Source organism: Protopterus annectens, chromosome 3.part1 (genome assembly GCF_019279795.1).
Source record: "Protopterus annectens isolate FY-2018-M chromosome 3.part1, PAN1.0, whole genome shotgun sequence".
In the NCBI taxonomy this organism is placed as follows: Eukaryota; Metazoa; Chordata; order Ceratodontiformes; family Protopteridae; genus Protopterus; species Protopterus annectens.
In genome coordinates, this window is record NC_056732.1 from 1,869,668,800 (window position 1) to 1,869,687,740 (window position 18,941).

The 18,941-nt window shown below is 38.4% G+C and overlaps 2 protein-coding genes across 3 annotated transcripts in view; both read left to right on the forward strand.

The window, feature by feature from the left end:
* LOC122798790 (zinc finger protein 271-like) overlaps nt 1-18,941 on the forward strand; it is a 651,855-nt gene that overhangs the window by 134,349 nt on the left and 498,565 nt on the right. The gene's annotated exons all lie outside the window — the stretch shown is intronic.
* On the forward strand, nt 5,952-8,778 carry LOC122798791 (gastrula zinc finger protein XlCGF57.1-like). Its single transcript, XM_044067902.1, has one exon. The coding sequence runs from the start codon at nt 6,482-6,484 to the stop codon at nt 8,273-8,275; it is 1,794 nt and encodes a 597-aa protein (XP_043923837.1). The 5' UTR covers nt 5,952-6,481; the 3' UTR covers nt 8,276-8,778.

Consider the following 18,941-nt stretch of genomic DNA (forward strand, 5'->3'; position numbering starts at 1 on the left):
GCAGTCAGCCCAAATTCCAAAGTCTTGGTCCGGCATCAGTTGCTGTCACTTCTTCCCTGACGTCAGTGCGCCAGGGATATATGAGAGGCATCCAACGCCATTTTCCCCAGTCTTTCTAGCCGCACGGTGCCTGAAGCAGAAGCAGTTCGCAAGTGCCAGTCGGCCGACACCTGAGATTTTCGAATCGAGTTTCAGTTCGAAGTCTTCAAAGCTAAGTACCCCGTTGGGGAACCTTTTTTTGCCTCAGTCCAATGTCAGAAAAAGTTAACAATTACATTTCTTGTGGGAAGCAAATACCTCATAAGGACTTTCATTCTTTTTGTATACCTTGCCTAGGCCCAGACCACAACGTCACTGGTTGTCGGTTTTGTGCTAGGTTCAATAAGCGAACTATAAAGCGACGCTTTGATTTTGCACGTCACTACTTCGGTAGGAAATTTAATTACACTATGCCATCGGAGCAACCAACTACCGGTGTGCATAAAAACCGCAAAGATAAAGATAGGCAGCCTAGATCCAAGCCAGACTCCGAGCCCTCGGCTGGGCCAGTCACCGGTTCTCCGGTTTTCAGTGAGGCGCCTACGCAGCCCCTGGCTACCGCTGAATTGGATCCCCAGACCACTTTGGATTCTCCAGCAGAGAGTTCTAGGTCGACGCAGCCTTTTTCTTTAGGCCCTCCCGACGACATTGCAGTAGGAGAAGCCGGTGCTGTAGAAACACCTTAGGTTTCTGAAGGTGTCTTCAGACCGACTACTCTCACCATAAAATCTTATGCTAAGCTCAAGACTCCCCTAAAACCAAAATCGACTACACTTCAGTCTCCAGGTCAAGGCCCTATGCCTAAGAAGCAGATGCTTAAAATGGCTGAAGATTTAATTTCTTTGATCAGGGGTTCCCAACCCCCCCCCCCCGGACAAAAGGCCTAGACAAGAGGAGGATTATACCTCCTCTGATCAAGTGTCTGTTTCCTCAGGCTCTTCTGAGGAACAGGACTACTCCTTTCCCCCTTATGAAGATTCTGATGCTGAAGACTCCATTCCCTCAGATTCTCCCCCTGAAGATTATTCCTTTAGGGAAACCTTACATACCATGAGGGAACATTTCCACTGGGAAGGTCAGGACTACTCCGACTCAAAAGGCTCCGAGAGTTTCTTTTACTCCCCCAGCACAGACCACTTGCTATCCCCCCAGTTTTAGACATTGTGGATGATGTTTTCTTAGAATCTAGTCTAAATCCAGATTCTCTGCCTCCTGCTCCAGCCAAACCAGATAGATGCTATAGAGTGCCTGACTCACACAAATTCCTATACAAAAGCCCTGTTGCTGATCCAGAGACAATCTCCCAGGGTCCCAAAGGGGCTAAAGCTTCTATGGCTAAAAATCCTGTACCCTCTGAAAGGGACTCCAGAGCAATAGATAGGTGGGGGAAGAAGGTTTACACCTTAGCTACTCTAGCTATGAGAGGACTAAATTGTCAATTTCACATGCTTAAATACCAGCAATTCCTAATGTCTCAAATAAAAAAAAAGATGGGCACGCACCCTCAACAGTCTGAATTCAAGGAAATGCAGGATCTGTTGCATGCAGCTGAACAGGTGGGCAAACATACTTTACAATGTGGTTTTGATGCCTTGGAAGCTTCCTCTAGAGCAGCTGTTACTGGGTCTGTTATACGTAGACATGCTTGGTTAAAGGAACAATCTCTACCTGATCATGTTAAAGCAAAGTTAGTAGATGCACCCTTACAACAGGACGTCTTACTTGGGGTTAAAGCAGAGGAGGTTTTAAAGAAAATGAAGGATAAGGCAAAAAATATGCAGACGGTCAAAGATTACTTACAGGTACAGCCCCCACGCTTCAGCAGAAATTAGCCAACAAAAAATTGGTCCTTTCCAGCTTCTGACAGACCACAGAGGGGTAAATACAGGTGCCCAAGGGGCAGAGGACAAGCACAAATCCCTTACAAACCTCGCCAATGGGGCATTGCAACACAGAAGGGTGGAGAAGACAGGCCCCAAACTACTAGAAGGCAAACACAATGACTTAAACCTCAAACTGCCAAGCAAAACACTCTTGGCAGCTCCCTTGGGAGGAAAATTAGCACTTTTTGCAGACAACTGGCACATCATCACAAAGGACAAATGGGTCCTAGACATTATCTCACAAGGATACAGATTCCGGAATGCCAAACCTGCCACAAAAATCAATGGGTAGAGGCACAAAAACAAATTACAGCTCTCATGGACATGAGAGCCATTCAACTGGTACCTACACAGGAACAAGGCCAAAGATTTTACTCAAGGCTCTTTCTAGTCCCCAGAAAGGACAAAGCTTGGAGACCCATTCTGGACCTTTCAATTTTAAACACCTTCTTGCAAATACCCAAATTCAAGATGCTAACACTACAGCAGCTTCTTCCCATGTTGGGCAAGAAAGCTTGGCTAGTAACGTTGGACCTCAAGGAGGCATACCTGCATGTCCCTATCAGACAAAATTGCAGAAGATACCTCCGTTTCATTGCAGGTTCAACCCATTACCAATTCTCTGCACTGCCCTTTGGCTTATCTACTGTGCCCAGGGTCTTCACAAAATGCCTGGCACCAGTAATTGCATACTGCAGACAAAGAGGAATTCAAATATACCCATACCTGGACGACTGCCTCATCCAAGCAGAAAGCAAGGACATTCTCTTACAACACCTGGCTTTCATAAAGCATCTTCTAAGTTGCCGAGGGTACACAGTAAATGAAAAGAAATCAAAACTAGTGCCCTCACAAAATATGACATTCCTGGGTGCCAGCTTGAATACAACGGCCCAGATGGCTTATCTGATGCCAGACAACTACAATTAACTCAATACTTCAGAGCAATGGCAACAAAGACCCAACTCCCTGCAAGAAAAATTCTGCAGGCTTTGGGCTACATGGCATCTTGCATACTACTAATACCATTTGCAAAACTGAATATGAGGAAATTACAATGGTACCTAAAAAGCGTATGGACTCAACACAGCCACAGTTTGGAAACAATGATACCTCTCATTCCCTGCCTTCAACAGGAGTTTCTATGGTGGTCACAGGCATGTCACCTCAACAAGGGTCAGCCTTTCACCTTACCCCCAGCCAGGCAAACTATGACAACAGATGCATCGGACTATGCCTGGGGGGCACACATGGCAGGACGGTGCGGTCAAGGCATATGGACAGCAGATCAAAGGAATCTGCACATCAATCAAAAAGAAATGCTAGCTGTACAAAATGCTCTGACAGCCTTCAAGGACCTCTTACATCCAGGACAGCTTATCATAAGGACAGACAATGCCACAGTAATGTGGTACATAAACAAACAAGGGGGTACACACTCCTACCCACTATACAGAAAAGCAATGACCTTGTGGAACACAGCACTGGCTTACCAAGTTCAATTACAAGCTCAATTCCTGCCAGGAAAAAAAGAACACATTGGCAGACGACCTAAGCAGAAGCATCATGGATCCCCATGAGTGGAAACTGGATCCACAAGTATTTGCAATGACAACTCAAAAATGGGGGCTCCCAGACATAGACCTGTTTGCCAGCCCCCCAAACTATCAACTAACAAAATTTTGCACAAGGACTTTTCATCATCAAGCTTGGAAAGTGGATGCACTCTCATTCATTTGGAAAATGCTGACAGTATATGCCTTTCCTCCATTACCCCTTCTCACAAAGGTGCTGCTGAAAGTCAGGATGGAGAGACCCCGAATGATACTCATTACCCCAGACTGGCCACGCCAGCACTGGTACCCACTATTAAGGAATATGGCACAGGGCCCACCATGGATTCTACCACAAATTACCCATCTGCTGACACAGCAGGACAATCAGATTCTGCACAGCCAGCTCAAAACCTTAAACTTGGCTGCATGGCAAATCACCTAAGCAACCAGCCAGCTCCTCTCTCACAAGCTGTTATTCTGGAGGCCAGGAGGCCCAGCACCAGGAAAGCCTACTCAGACAAATGGAAACGGTTTTGCGCCTGGAACCAAGCTAAAGGCCAAAATACCCTTCAGCCTGACATACCTCAGATTCTGCAATATTTAACTAAGATGTTACACAAAGGGCTTTCCTTTTCATCTTTTAAAATCCACACCTCAGCTATTTCAGCTCACTACAACACAGATCCTCTCTTATTTTCACATCCACTACTAAGGCAGTTTCTCAGAGGGGCCAAAAAACATTAGGCCTCCCAGGAGAACACCAACACCTACTTGGGACCTCAACTTTGTTCTGGAAAAACTTACGCTACCTCCTTTTGAGCCTGCTTTCTCAGCTGATTTAAAGTTTATATCATGGAAGACTGCCCTGCTGCTAGCAATTACTTCAGCCAGAAGAGTCTCAGAGCTACAGGCACTAATGGCAGTGGAGCCTTTCCTCATTTTCCATCAAGACAGAGTCTCTGTACGATCTAACCCCTCCTTTATGCCTAAGGTGGTATCCAGTGTGGCTCTAAATCAAACCATCCATTTACCCACCTTCTTTCCAAATCCACAGAACAGAGGAGAGAGACTCCTACATTCCTTGGACATTCACAGGCAGCTGCATTACTACTTGGATAAAACTAAGGTTTTCAGAAAATCTGACCAGCTTTTTGTATTCTATGCTACAGCATCACAAGGAAAGGCTATCTCAAAACAAACCATTTCCAAATGGATAGGACATTGCATAAGTTTTTGCTACACCCACCATGGAAAACCAGTTCCTGCTAGCATAAGGCCCCACTCTACCAGGGCAGTAGCTACATCTACAGCGTTCCTCTGCGGGTGTGCCAACCAAGGATATTCTGGAAGCTGCAACTTGGAGTTCAGTACACACCTTCACCAAACATTACCACTTACCACTTTACTCTAAGACTAGAGCTGGCTTCGCCACTGCAGTTTTGCAGGGCCTTCTAGCCTCCTCTAATCCTGTTTGACTCCACCTCCCATCCTTAGCTTTGGGATTCTACTCAAGTGTGATGACTGCAGCAGGGTAACACGATGAACATAGTACAGTTTTGTACCTACCATAAATGTAGATGTTGGAGTGTATACCCTGCTGCAATCCAGGTTACCCTCCCTCCATCCCCTCTGACCTAACTAAGACCTTTCAAAACCTTTAAATCTGTTACAACCTTTGTGGTGTATTTGCTGATAGCTGGAGGGATTTTATGTTTATGCTACACTTCTTATTATTGGTACTATCTACTGACCACCATTTGGGAGGGGGCACCTGACATCTGGGGCAAGAAAAACTGAAGAAAATGGCGTTGGATGCCTCTCATATACCCTTGGCGCACTGACGTCAGGGAAGAAGCGACAGCAACCGACGCCATACCAAGACTTTGGAATTCGGGCCAACTGAAGGACCACCTGACGGCAGGATAACCCAAGTGTGATGACTGCAGCAGGGTATACACTCGAACATCTACATTTATGGTAGGTACAAAACTGTACTTTTCTAGTCCTGGCAGCGACTTTAAATATATACAGGTCCCAGTGATAACTATATGTGAAACTGCAGTGGCTATGAGGAATTTTTCGCCATCCAGAGTCCATCCTTAACCCTGTTTAACCTTGATCAATGGATAGGAAATAAAAAATTCACCTTGGGCATAGCCCCTATGTCTCTGATAGGCTGAGGCAGACAGTAAGCCCCAAACTAACATACCCTCCCACATAACCTTTAGAAACTTCCTAACATACCCCCTCCTAATAAACACCTATGATATGTAGGGACACAGTTGGGTTGGTTTGCATGGCTAGGTTTATTAAGATCCTAGTGACCATTAGCCTAGTATATACGTAGGAACCTGTTCTGGAGAATTCAAAGATGTCTAATGGCATCAGATATAGCACATATTTGAAATTGTTTGCAACAGTTTATTATTTACTATAGCAATAAATTTAAAATGTCTACAGGTCTAGTAATATACTGTTCACATTGTAAATCCTTAAATAACACAAGCCTTCACTACTGTGGCTCATTGTAATTGGACTTTTTTTCCCTTTTAAGTCATCAGGAGTGGAAATTTCCCTGAGATCAAGGGTCTGCAGTCATCGCATGGAAAACACCAGGATTCTGAATGTGACACACTTCTTCCAGACAAATGGTCAGTCACGAGACAAGATGCAGTGCAATCTGAAACCAGAACTGATAACCCTAAGGAAAGTAATGAGAAATTTATCAAAACAACTGAACAAGAAATACATCTGCAAACTGAAGCAGGGCAAACACCATGCAGCTGGCTTAATCACAGCAACAATGTAGCCTTTTGTAGTAGCAACTTAACTGATCAGGTAAGTCACAGATGGAAAAAGCAGACGACCTTGGCACCAAATGAGCAAGTGCTCAATGGAAAGAAACTGCGTAAATGTGCCACAAATGACAAGGGTTTTACACACCAACAAAATGGAGGAGTAAGCAAGATTATTCCTACTGGGCAGCAGCCCTTTAAATGCACCATGTCTGACAAAAGTTTTACAGAAAAGTCTAATGTGACAAAAGATCAGTTTCCCCACAGTGAGAAAAGACTATATAAATATGCCACACATCACAAGGACTTGATCCCTAATCATTTGGCAGTTCTTCAGACTATTGGCAAAAGACAGAAACCATACAAGTATGCCACACGTGGCAAGAATTTTACAGAAAAATCTACCATGGTAAAACATCACGATATTCAGAGTGTGATCTCTCAAGATATTAAAAAACCTAAACACCTTGAAGATGTTAAACAAGGGCAGAAACTTTATAAATGTACTACATGTGATAAAAGTTTTAGATACAAAGTCACTATGTTAAACCACCAGGGCATTCACATGGGGCAGAAGCCATACAAGTGTAGTATGTGTAACAAGAGTTTTAGTAACAACAGCAACATGAGACGTCATCAGAGTATTCACATGGATCAGAAACCATATCCATGCATAATCTGTGGCAAGAGCTTTGCACAGAAGAATCACCTGGTGGCTCACCAGAGCATCCACACTGGACAGAAGCCATATAAATGTGACACATGTAATAAGGGTTTTACAGCTAAGAGATGTCTGACAGTCCATCAGAATGCACATGTAGGACAGAAGCCATACAAATGCACAATGTGTGACAAATGTTTCAGTGACAAAAGCAATTTGAGACGTCATCAGAGTATTCATACGGGGCAGAAACCATATATGTGCATAGTCTGTGGCAAGAGCTTTGCACAGAAGTATCACTTTGTGGCTCACCAGAGCATCCACATTGGTAAGAAACCATACAAATGCCCAGAATGTGATGAGCATTTTCGCTACAAAAGGACTATGGTAAGTCATCAGACCATCCACACTGGTGAAAAACCCTATAAATGCACCATATGTGAGAAGAGTTTTAGTGACAGAATCACTATGCTGCGTCATCAGAAAATTCATACTGGTGAGAAATCCTATAAATGCAGTATGTGTAATAAGAGTTTTATGTACAGAGTGTCACTGTTAAGTCACCAGAGCATTCACACCGGGCAGAAACTATATCAATGCACCATGTGTGACAAGAGCTTTGGATACAGGAGTACCATGGTAGCACATGAAAAGGTCCACACTGGACAGAAACCCTATAAATGCCCAGTGTGTGACAGGAGTTTTACATGGAGGAGTCACATGACAATGCATATGTATATCCATGGTGGGCAAAAACCCTATAAATGCACAGTGTGTGACAAGGGTTTTACACAGAGGAATGAAATGACAAGACATATGTATACCCATGGTGGGCAAAAACCCTATAAATGCACAGTGTGTGACAAGAGTTTTACACGAAGGACTCAAATGACAAGACATATGTATATCCATGGTGGCCAAAAACCCTATAAATGCCCAGTGTGTGACAGGAGTTTTACAGAGAGGAATCAGATGACAGCACATATGTATATCCATGGTGGGCAAAAACCCCATAAATGTCCAGTGTGTGGCAAGAGTTTTACACAGAGGAATGAAATGAGAAGACATATGTATGTCCATGGTGGGCAAAAACCCTATAAATGCACAGTGTGCAACAAGAGTTTTACAAGAAGGAATGAAATGACAAGACATATGTATGTCCATGGTGGGCAAAAACCCTATAAATGCACAGTGTGTGACAAAGGTTTTACACGGAAAAGTCGAATGATAAATCATCAGTGTATACATAATGAGCCAGCACCCTATAAATGTGCCACATGTGACAAGAGTTTTACAGATAAGAGAAGCCTGGCAGTGCATCAAAGAATCCACAGTTGGTAGTGTACATGCACTATATGTGGCAAAGGTAAGTCTGACAGTGCATCAAAGTATCCACAGTCGGTAGTGTACATGCACCACATGTGGCAAAGGTTTCATAAGAAATAAGTTTGACAGTGCATCAGAGTATCCACAGCCGGTAGTGTGCATGCACCATATGTGGCAAAGGAAAGTCTGACAGTGCATCAAAGTATCCACAGTCAGTAGTGTACATGCACCATATGTGGCAAAGGTTTTATAAGAAGTAAATCTGACAGTGCATCAAAGTATTTACACTGGAGAAAATTCAAATGTACAGGATATAAAATGGGATGAAGCAATGGCCAGAGAGATAGAAGGAAAAAGTTAAGAAAAGCCTCTAATTGGAAAGCCCCAATCCCAGATGCAGTACACCTAACTTCTGGCTAAAAATATTAACATCATTGCATAAAGATTGAGCCATGAGTAAGAAATGTTTATATGCACACCCCGAACAGACACCAGTCTGGCTAACAACAGGAAAAACAATGCTCCAACTTAAGAGTGAACCTGCAAGCTACCCTAAAAACTATAGACCAGTAACTTGCCTTCCAATGACGTATAAACTGTATACTGGAATTGATGCTTACAGAGTTTATAGTCATTTAGAAGAAAACTCAATTATGGCAGTCGAACAAAAGGATAATAAAAGAAAGTCCTATAGAACAAAGGATCTTTGTTGTTAAATAAAGTCATAGTGGAAAACTGTAAAAAGAGGAATAATCTATTACATAGATAGACTACAAAAAAGCATTTTCCCACATTCATGGATAAAAGAATGTATAATATACACCCTACACTGATAAACTACATCACAGTGACCATGAATCAGTGACAAACCACTTTGCAATTAAGCCATGATAAGGGACAAATTATTATTATTCCAGGGATACAAATCCAAAGGGGGATATTCCAAGGTGACCTTCTGTCACCGCTGCTCTTTTGCCTTGCTTTTAACCCATTAAGCTGTCTGCTTAACAGATTAGGTCATGGCTATAATTTAGTTCCCAAAAAGCAACAAACTGTAGAGACTTCTCACCTTCGTTTTGTTTCTAGTTCATCAGATGAGGAATTGAAAACATAACTGCAAGTTGTCAAAACTTTGTCAGATGGTATAAGAATGTCATTTTGTCTTGATAACTGTGCAAAAGCAACCTTTAAAGCAGGAAAGCTGCAGCACCAAGAAAAAATCACTTTGGGGCAAAATGTGATATAAAAGGACTTGAACAAGTGAGAGTATATACATTTTTTTTTAATTTTTATTTATTTATTTACATTAAATATTTGTGAATTAATGAACAAATGTGAATAAAACTCAGTAAGGAATATTTTATAAGACTTAAATTAATCCTGAAAACAGCATTGACATCTAGGAACAAAGTTCAAGCTATAAACCAATTTGCTCTTCTTGTTGTAACTTACAGTTTTGGAGTGATTGACTGGCCCCAAAAGGTGTTGGATAGATTAGACAGGAAAACAAGAAGGATGCTTCATGCTCATCAGATTTATAAAAATCACTGTAAACCAAGATTATTTATTCTGCATTCCGAAGGACGTATGGGCCTGCTTGAAATTGATTACATGTATGGATCTGCAATCATGAGACTGCATACATATCTGCTGTACTCACAGGAGCCAAATGTAGTGAAAGTTTTAAAACATGAGGAGAACAAATCCAAGATGACTTCCCTGCTTAGTCTAGCAGAAGCATATCAGCATCAAGTGGGAATGGAAATCAAACCAGAAGTGGATAAAAATCAGGCAGCAACTGAATGTGCCAAAAAAATAAAAGAAAGAATAAGGTGAAGGATCCAATGAACATCAGAAGTAGATAGAAATCAGGTAGCAACTGAATGTTGCTCTTCTCAACAGAGGCACTGGGAACTAAGGTCAGGTGGCATGATGCCAGGGTTATCGTATCAGCTAGGCTTGTAAAGGCTCCAGGGCCATTAGCCTAGTACACACCTATGAACCTATGAAATCTGGAAAATGCATAAATATAGTTGCAAGTATAGAAAACTCCGGGAACAACTTCCTGTTGTTCAGGCTCGAATGCAGGGATGGTTAAGGAAAGGTGAATTCAAACCAAAAGATGAAAGGCTAATATTGGTGGCCCAAGATAGTTTACTACGTACATATTGGTTTACAAAGTCCATTGAACATGTGGGAGAAACAGAGAAATGTAGGTTTTGTAAAACAGACGTGGAAACAGTTGCACACCTTGTTGCTGGTTGCGACATACTAATGGTAGAAGAACTGTATACTGAAAGGCATAATAATGTGGAAAGAATGTTGCACTGGAGATTGTGCAGACATTATAATATTGAAGTAGCTGAAAAACACTAGAAACATGAGCCACAAAGCATCATAGAAAATGACGAAGTCTACATCACCCATTATCAACAGTTCAAAAGATAGATGCGAGGAAACCAGATATAGTGGTCCATGAAAAGACAAAGTAGCATTGATCACTGAAATTGCTATACCCAGTGGCTGCAGTGTCTTGCATACAGAGAGACACAAAGTCATAAAATACCAGGATTTTGCAGGCAGAAATGAGAGCAATGTGGAAGAAAGATATCCAGACAGTTCCAACACTAGTAGGAGCAATGGGTCTTATAAAAAAGAAACTACAATCATACATGTGTTACCTATGAGTGTAACTCCATATGCATTGCAGAAGGAGTCATTATTGGGCACATTGTGGCTGCTGCAAAGAACACTTCTGGCTAACATCAAAGATTGAAACAGTACTAATTTCATAAACTTTAGTTATACCTTGACTTAGGAATGGAGTCCATTCCCATCATGGTATTACAAACCCAAAAGACTTGGAGAAATTAGAAAAAGGGAAAGGTATAAAAAATAGAAACATAAATGTGGGAAAGAAACCGGTATCTGGTATGTTGCAATATTTATGCAAAGGAGGAAGCCAAACCAATCAGTACAAAAAGGGGTTGCAAAGATATTTGAAGAGAAATCCATTCAAGGGCCTCCAGAAATAAAAAGTTTTACAATACAAAAAATAATATCACAAAGGGGGAATGTAAAAAAAAAAAAAAAAACAGGACTAGTAAGGTAGACATTAAACAAATAAAAACTGATGTGCAGGTTTTAGTGTGGAGACTTCAATACAGGACATGATGGAACAATGATGGAGCAGTAGAGAGATTGGGAGAAGAATTGCCAAATGGTGAAGCTGTTCAGTCTTTTGTAGGAGACGTATGTGAAAGTCCAGTTCAAGTTGCACAGCAAGGGAAGGAGCGGGAGACAGGTAATGTTACGGCATGATGGACCAATGGTCCCCTTGTGGAGGAATATCAGATGGAGCAGGGTGTATCTGAAGAGGCTATGGCACAGGTTGATGATCCAGAATCTTCTTTGGAAGGCTCACAGGAAATAGCAAAGAAGCTGTTCAAAGTCCAGAACAAAATGATCTAAGGGAAAACCTGCTCAACTTACTAGAGATGGATGGATATGTTATGATATGAGACAGAACTAAATTACAGAATGTAAATAAGACCCAAAATGTTAGAAAACTAGCGAAGCAGATGAACACAGTAAGAGAAAGTCAAATGATATAACATGAATAAATAGGATATACTATTGTGCAGCTAAACTAGTAACAGGTAAAGTGTTACTACAGAAATGTAGAGTAACAAAGGAAAGGAAGGAAGGGAACAAGCAGAATGTCGCCATGGAAACCTGTGGACAGAGCAGGGTATAAAGCAACTAAAACAAGAAGTATCATTGTTAGAAGAATGCAGAAAAGGAAAAGATCAACAAAAAAACATTAAAAAGATAGATGTGGTAAAAGCAACACACTATTAAAACAAACTAGATTTTATTATATATTATTTCCAATAATAAACAAAATATATAAGCACAAGCAGAAAAAACTTAGAAGGTATACAGATATGTATAAAGGAAATGCAAAAAATAAATTCATTGGTGACGCAAAAAGGTTTTGTAGAAAACTAGAAAACAAAGCAAAAGTAATGGAAACACCACCAAAAAGAAAAAATGGACACCTTTTGGAGACATTTTTATTAAGATCCTGTGGAACGTAACAAAGAAGCTGAATGGCTAGAAAAATTAAAAGAAACAGTAAGGCACTCCAATGTAAAAGGTATGAAGTGGAATGAAGTAATAGCTACAGACATGAAGGCAAAAATTAAGAAACATTCCTAACTGTAAAACCCCAGGCTGAGCTGCAGTACCTAACTTTTGGCTAAAGGTAATAACATTTTTACATATATTTTTAGCCCTGAGTAAGAATTACTTGTATGTGCATCACAAACAGAAACCAACCTGGCTAACTACAGGAAAAACCTTAAGAATGAACCTGCAAGCCATCCTAAGAACTGTAGATCAATAACATGCCTTCTGACAATATACGTATTAAATACTGGAAATTATGCAGGCAGACTTTATAGTCATTTAGAAAAAAATGTCAGAAAAGAAAACTATATGGACCAATTAATCATTTGTTTAGATAAAGCCATAATAGAGAGCTGTAAAAAGGGGTAAGTATGGCATGCATAGATTACAAAAAATATTGACAGCTTCCCTCATTTATGGTTAAATAAATGCTTACAGATTTATAAAATATATCCTACAGTGATCACAGTACAGTAACAAACCACTTTGAGCCATGACTAGCAGCAAATTATTATCCCAGGGATAAAAGTTCAAAGGGGGATATTTCATGGTGATTCTTTGCCAACACAACTGTTTTGCCTTGTCATTAACCCATTAAGCTGTTTACTTAACAGATTAAGCTGTGATTACAGTTTCGCTCCCAGAAACCAAGCCTGTTTAAAAGATGCCTTGTCTACTTTTTGTGAATGACTTAAGACTAAATAGTTCAACAATTGAAGACTTGAAACACAATTGCAGTTAAGTAAAACTACAATTAAGTAAAGCTTTCTCAGATTTTATAAGAATGACAATTGGTCTAAAGGAAAGCTGCAGCAGTAAGAACATATTAACCTTGGTCAGCAACATGATATAAAGGAACTTGAGCAGCAGGCAGCAAATAAATATTTAGCAACAGATGAAGGGTCGACAATAAAACATAAACAAATAAGAATAAAGCTTATTAATGAATAATTCAGAAGGCTAAAACTAATATTGAAAACTGCCCTGACATCTAGGAGTAAAGTCCAAGTTATAAATCACTTTGCTCTTCCTCTTCTAAATTACACTTTTGGAGTGATTGATTAGACCCAAACAAGAAAAAAAATGTCATGCTTATCAACTGATACATAAAAAACAGTGTATACCAAGACTGGATATGCCTCACTCTGAAGGGGGTGTGGGCCTCCTCAGATCTGTATGCAAGATCTGCAGTCATGGGAATGCATGCTTATCTCCTGACCTTTCAGATCCAAACATAACAAGAGCTTTAAAACATGAGGAAAAGAAGTATGGAATGACATTTTTGCTTAATTTAGCAGAAGTATTTTGGTGTCAAGCCAGAATGGAAATCAGACCAGAAGTACACAAAAATCAGACAGCAACTGAATGTGCCAATAAACAAAAGAAAAATATAAATAAAAGAATCAGAAAAGAAGGGAGAAAAATGGAAAATTCACAAATGCAAATACAGACAGCTGGAATAACCTCATGTTCACCAAGATTTGATGCAGGAATGATTTAGGAGAAGTGAATTGAAGCCAAAAGATAAAAGGCTAATAATGACTCCGTACATGTTGTTTCACAAAGTCCATTGTTAATGTGGGAGGAATAGAACTGGAGGCATGTGTCTTGTTGCTGGGTGTGATACACTCACTGCAGAGGACCTGCATAATAAAAAGCTAAATAGTGCGGCAAGACTGTTGCTCTGGAAACTGTGCAAATACTACAGTATAGAAGTAGGTAAGAAGCATTGGAAACATGAACCACAAAGCATTGTACAGACTGAAGTTTATATCACATGGGATCAACAATTACCAACAGGTCAAAATATAGATACAATAAAACCAGATAAACTAGTCCAATAAAAGAAGGCAAAAATAGCGCTGATCATTGAAATACCCAGTGATTGATTACAGTGTCTTGCATACAGAGAGATATACAAAGTCACAAAATACGAGGATTTGCAAGCTGAAGCTAGAGCAGTGTGGAAGAAAGGTACCCAGACAGTTTCAGTAGTAGTAGGTGCTATGAGTTTAATAGAATACAGTTTTCAATCATACTTAAATATACTACCAGTACATGTAAACCCATATATGTTACAGAAGGAGGCAATTCTGGGTACATTGTGGGTGCTGAGAAGAGCACTCTTAGCTAAAATCAAAAGACTGAAACAATAACTTTGTGAACTCTAATCATTCCCTGACTTAAGAATGGGGTATGTTCCTGTTATGATATTAGAAACCCAAAGCACTTGGAGAAATTAACCCAGGAGATGCATTGGAAACATGAAATACAAGGGATTACAGAAAATGAAGTTCTAATCACATGGGTTCATCCAATACCAACAGCTGAAGTAGAGGCAAGAAAACTGTATATAATAGTACCTTTATATAATAGTTACAAAAACAAGGACAAAGTTAATCAATGAAACAACTACACCTAGCAGTTAATACCGTACCCATAATAGTACCTTTATGTAATAGTTACAAAAACAAGGACAAAGTTAATCAATGAAACAGCTACACCTAGCAGTTAATACCTTACCCATAATAGTACCTTTATATAATAGTTACAAAACAAGGACAAAGTTAATCAATGAAACAGCTACACCTAGCAGTTAATACCTTACCCATAATAGTACCTTTATATAATAGTTACAAAAACAAGGACAAAGTTAATCAATGAAACAGCTACACCTAGCAGTTAATACCTTACCCATAATAGTACCTTTATATAATAGTTACATAAACGAGGACAAAGTTAATCCATGAAACAGCTACACCTAGCAGTTAATACCTTACCCATAATAGTACCTTTATATAATAGTTACAAAAACAAGGACAAAGTTAATCAATGAGACAGCTACACCTAGCAGTTAATACCCATAATAGTACCTTTATATAATAGTTACAAAAACAAGGACAAAGTTAATCCATGAAACAGCTACACCTAGCAGTTAATACCTTACCCATAATAGTACCTTTATATAATAGTTACAAAAACAAGGACAAAGTTAATCAGTGAAACAGCTACACCTAGCAGTTAATACCTTACCCATAATAGTACCTTTATATAATAGTTACAAAAAAAACAAGGACAAAGTTAATCAGTGAAACAGCTACACCTAGCAGTTAATACCTTACCCATAATAGTACCTTTATATAATAGTTACAAAAACAAGGACAAAGTTAATCCATGAAACAGCTACACCTAGCAGTTAATACCTTACCCATAATAGTACCTTTATATAATAGTTACAAAACAAGGACAAAGTTAATCAGTGAAACAGCTACACCTAGCAGTTAATACCTTACCCATAATAGTACCTTTATATAATAGTTACAAAAACAAGGACAAAGTTAATCAGTGAAACAGCTACACCTAGCAGTTAATACCTTACCCATAATAGTACCTTTATATAATAGTTACAAAAACAAGGACAAAGTTAATCAATGAAACAGCTACACCTAGCAGTTAATACCTTACCCATAATAGTACCTTTATATAATAGTTACAAAAACGAGGACAAAGTTATTCAGTGAAACAACTACACCTAGCAGTTAATACCTTACCCATAATAGTACCTTTATATAATAGTTACAAAAACAAGGACAAAGTTAATCAGTGAAACAACTACACCTAGCAGTTAATACCTTACCCATAATAGTACCTTTATATAATAGTTACAAAACAAGGACAAAGTTATTCAGTGAAACAACTACACCTAGCAGTTAATACCTTACCCATAATAGTACCTTTATATAATAGTTACAAAAACAAGGACAAAGTTAATCCATGAAACAGCTACACCTAGCAGTTAATACCTTACCCATAATAGTACCTTTATATAATAGTTACAAAAACAAGGACAAAGTTAATCAATGAAACAACTACACCTAGCAGTTAATACCTTACCCATAATAGTACCTTTATATAATAGTTACAAAAACAAGGACAAAGTTAATCAATGAAACAGCTACACCTAGCAGTTAATACCTTACCCATAATAGTACCTTTATATAATAGTTACAAAAACAAGGACAAAGTTAATCAATGAAACAGCTACACCTAGCAGTTAATACCTTACCCATAATAGTACCTTTATATAATAGTTACAAAAACAAGGACAAAGTTAATCAATGAAACAGCTACACCTAGCAGTTAATACCTTACCCATAATAGTACCTTTATGTAATAGTTACAAAAACAAGGACAAAGTTAATCAATGAAACAGCTACACCTAGCAGTTAATACCTTACCCATAATAGTACCTTTATATAATAGTTACAAAAACAAGGACAAAGTTAATCAGTGAAACAGCTACACCTAGCAGTTAATACCTTACCCATAATAGTACCTTTATATAATAGTTACAAAAACAAGGACAAAGTTAATCAGTGAAACAGCTACACCTAGCAGTTAATACCTTACCCATAATAGTACCTTTATATAATAGTTACAAAAACAAGGACAAAGTTAATCAGTGAAACAGCTACACCTAGCAGTTAATACCTTACCCATAATAGTACCTTTATATAATAGTTACAAAAACAAGGACAAAGTTAATCCATGAAACAGCTACACCTAGCAGTTAATACCTTACCCATAATAGTACCTTTATATAATAGTTACAAAAACAAGGACAAAGTTAATCAGTGAAACAACTACACCTAGCAGTTAATACCTTACCCATAATAGTACCTTTATATAATAGTTACAAAAACAAGGACAAAGTTAATCAGTGAAACAGCTACACCTAGCAGTTAATACCTTACCCATAATAGTACCTTTATATAATAGTTACAAAAACAAGGACAAAGTTAATCAATGAAACAGCTACACCTAGCAGTTAATACCTTACCCATAATAGTACCTTTATATAATAGTTACAAAAACAAGGACAAAGTTAATCAGTGAAACAGCTACACCTAGCAGTTAATACCTTACCCATAATAGTACCTTTATATAATAGTTACAAAAACAAGGACAAAGTTAATCAGTGAAACAGCTACACCTAGCAGTTAATACCTTACCCATAATAGTACCTTTATATAATAGTTACAAAACAAGGACAAAGTTAATCAGTGAAACAGCTACACCTAGCAGTTAATACCTTACCCATAATAGTACCTTTAAATAATAGTTACAAAAACAAGGACAAAGTTAATCAATGAAACAGCTACACCTATCAGTTAATACCTTACCCATAATAGTACCTTTATATAATAGTTACAAAAACAAGGACAAAGTTAATCCATGAAACAGCTACACCTAGCAGTTAATACCCTACCCATAATAGTACCTTTAAATAGTAGTTACAAAAACGAGGACAAAGTTATTCAGTGAAACAACTACACCTAGCAGTTAATACCTTACCCATAATAGTACCTTTATATAATAGTTACAAAAACAAGGACAAAGTTAATCAGTGAAACAGCTACACCTAGCAGTTAATACCTTACCCATAATAGTACCTTTATATAATAGTTACAAAAAAGAGGACAAAGTTATTCAGTGAAACAACTACACCTAGCTGTTAATACCTTACCCATAATAGTACCTTTATATAATAGTTACAAAAACAAGGACAAAGTTAATCAGTGAAACAGCTACACCTAGCAGTTAATACCTTACCCATAATAGTACCTTTATATAATAGTTACAAAAACGAAGACAAAGTTATTCAGTGAAACAACTACACCTAGCAGTTAATACCTTACCCATAATAGTACCTTTATATAATAGTTACAAAAACGAAGACAAAGTTATTCAGTGAAACAACTACATCTAGCAGTTAATACCTTACCCATAACAGTACCTTTATATAATAGTTACAAAAACGAGGACAAAGTTATTCAGTGAAACAACTACACCTAGCAGTTAATACCTTACCCATAATAGTACCTTTATATAATAGTTACAAAAACAAGGACAAAGTTAATCAGTGAAACAGCTACACCTAGCAGTTAATACCTTACCCATAATAGTACCTTTATATAATAGTTACATAAACGAGGACAAAGTTATTCAGTGAAACAACTACACCTAGCAGTTAATACCTTACCCATAATAGTACCTTTAAATAATAGTTACAAAAACAAGGACTGAATGAAACAGCTACACCTATCAGTTAATACCTTACCCATAATAGTACCTTTATATAATAGTTACAAAAACAAGGACAAAGTTAATCCATGAAACAGCTACACCTAGCAGTTAATACCTTACCCATAATAGTACCTTTATATAATAGTTACAAAAACAAGGACAAAGTTATTCAGTGAAACAGCTACACCTAGCAGTTAATACCTTACCCATAATAGTACCTTTAAATAGTAGTTACAAAAACGAGGACAAAGTTATTCAGTGAAACAACTACACCTAGCAGTTAATACCTTACCCATAATAGTACCTTTATATAATAGTTACAAAAACAAGGACAAAGTTATTCAGTGAAACAACTACACCTAGCAGTTAATACCTTACCCGTAATAGTACCTTTAAATAATAG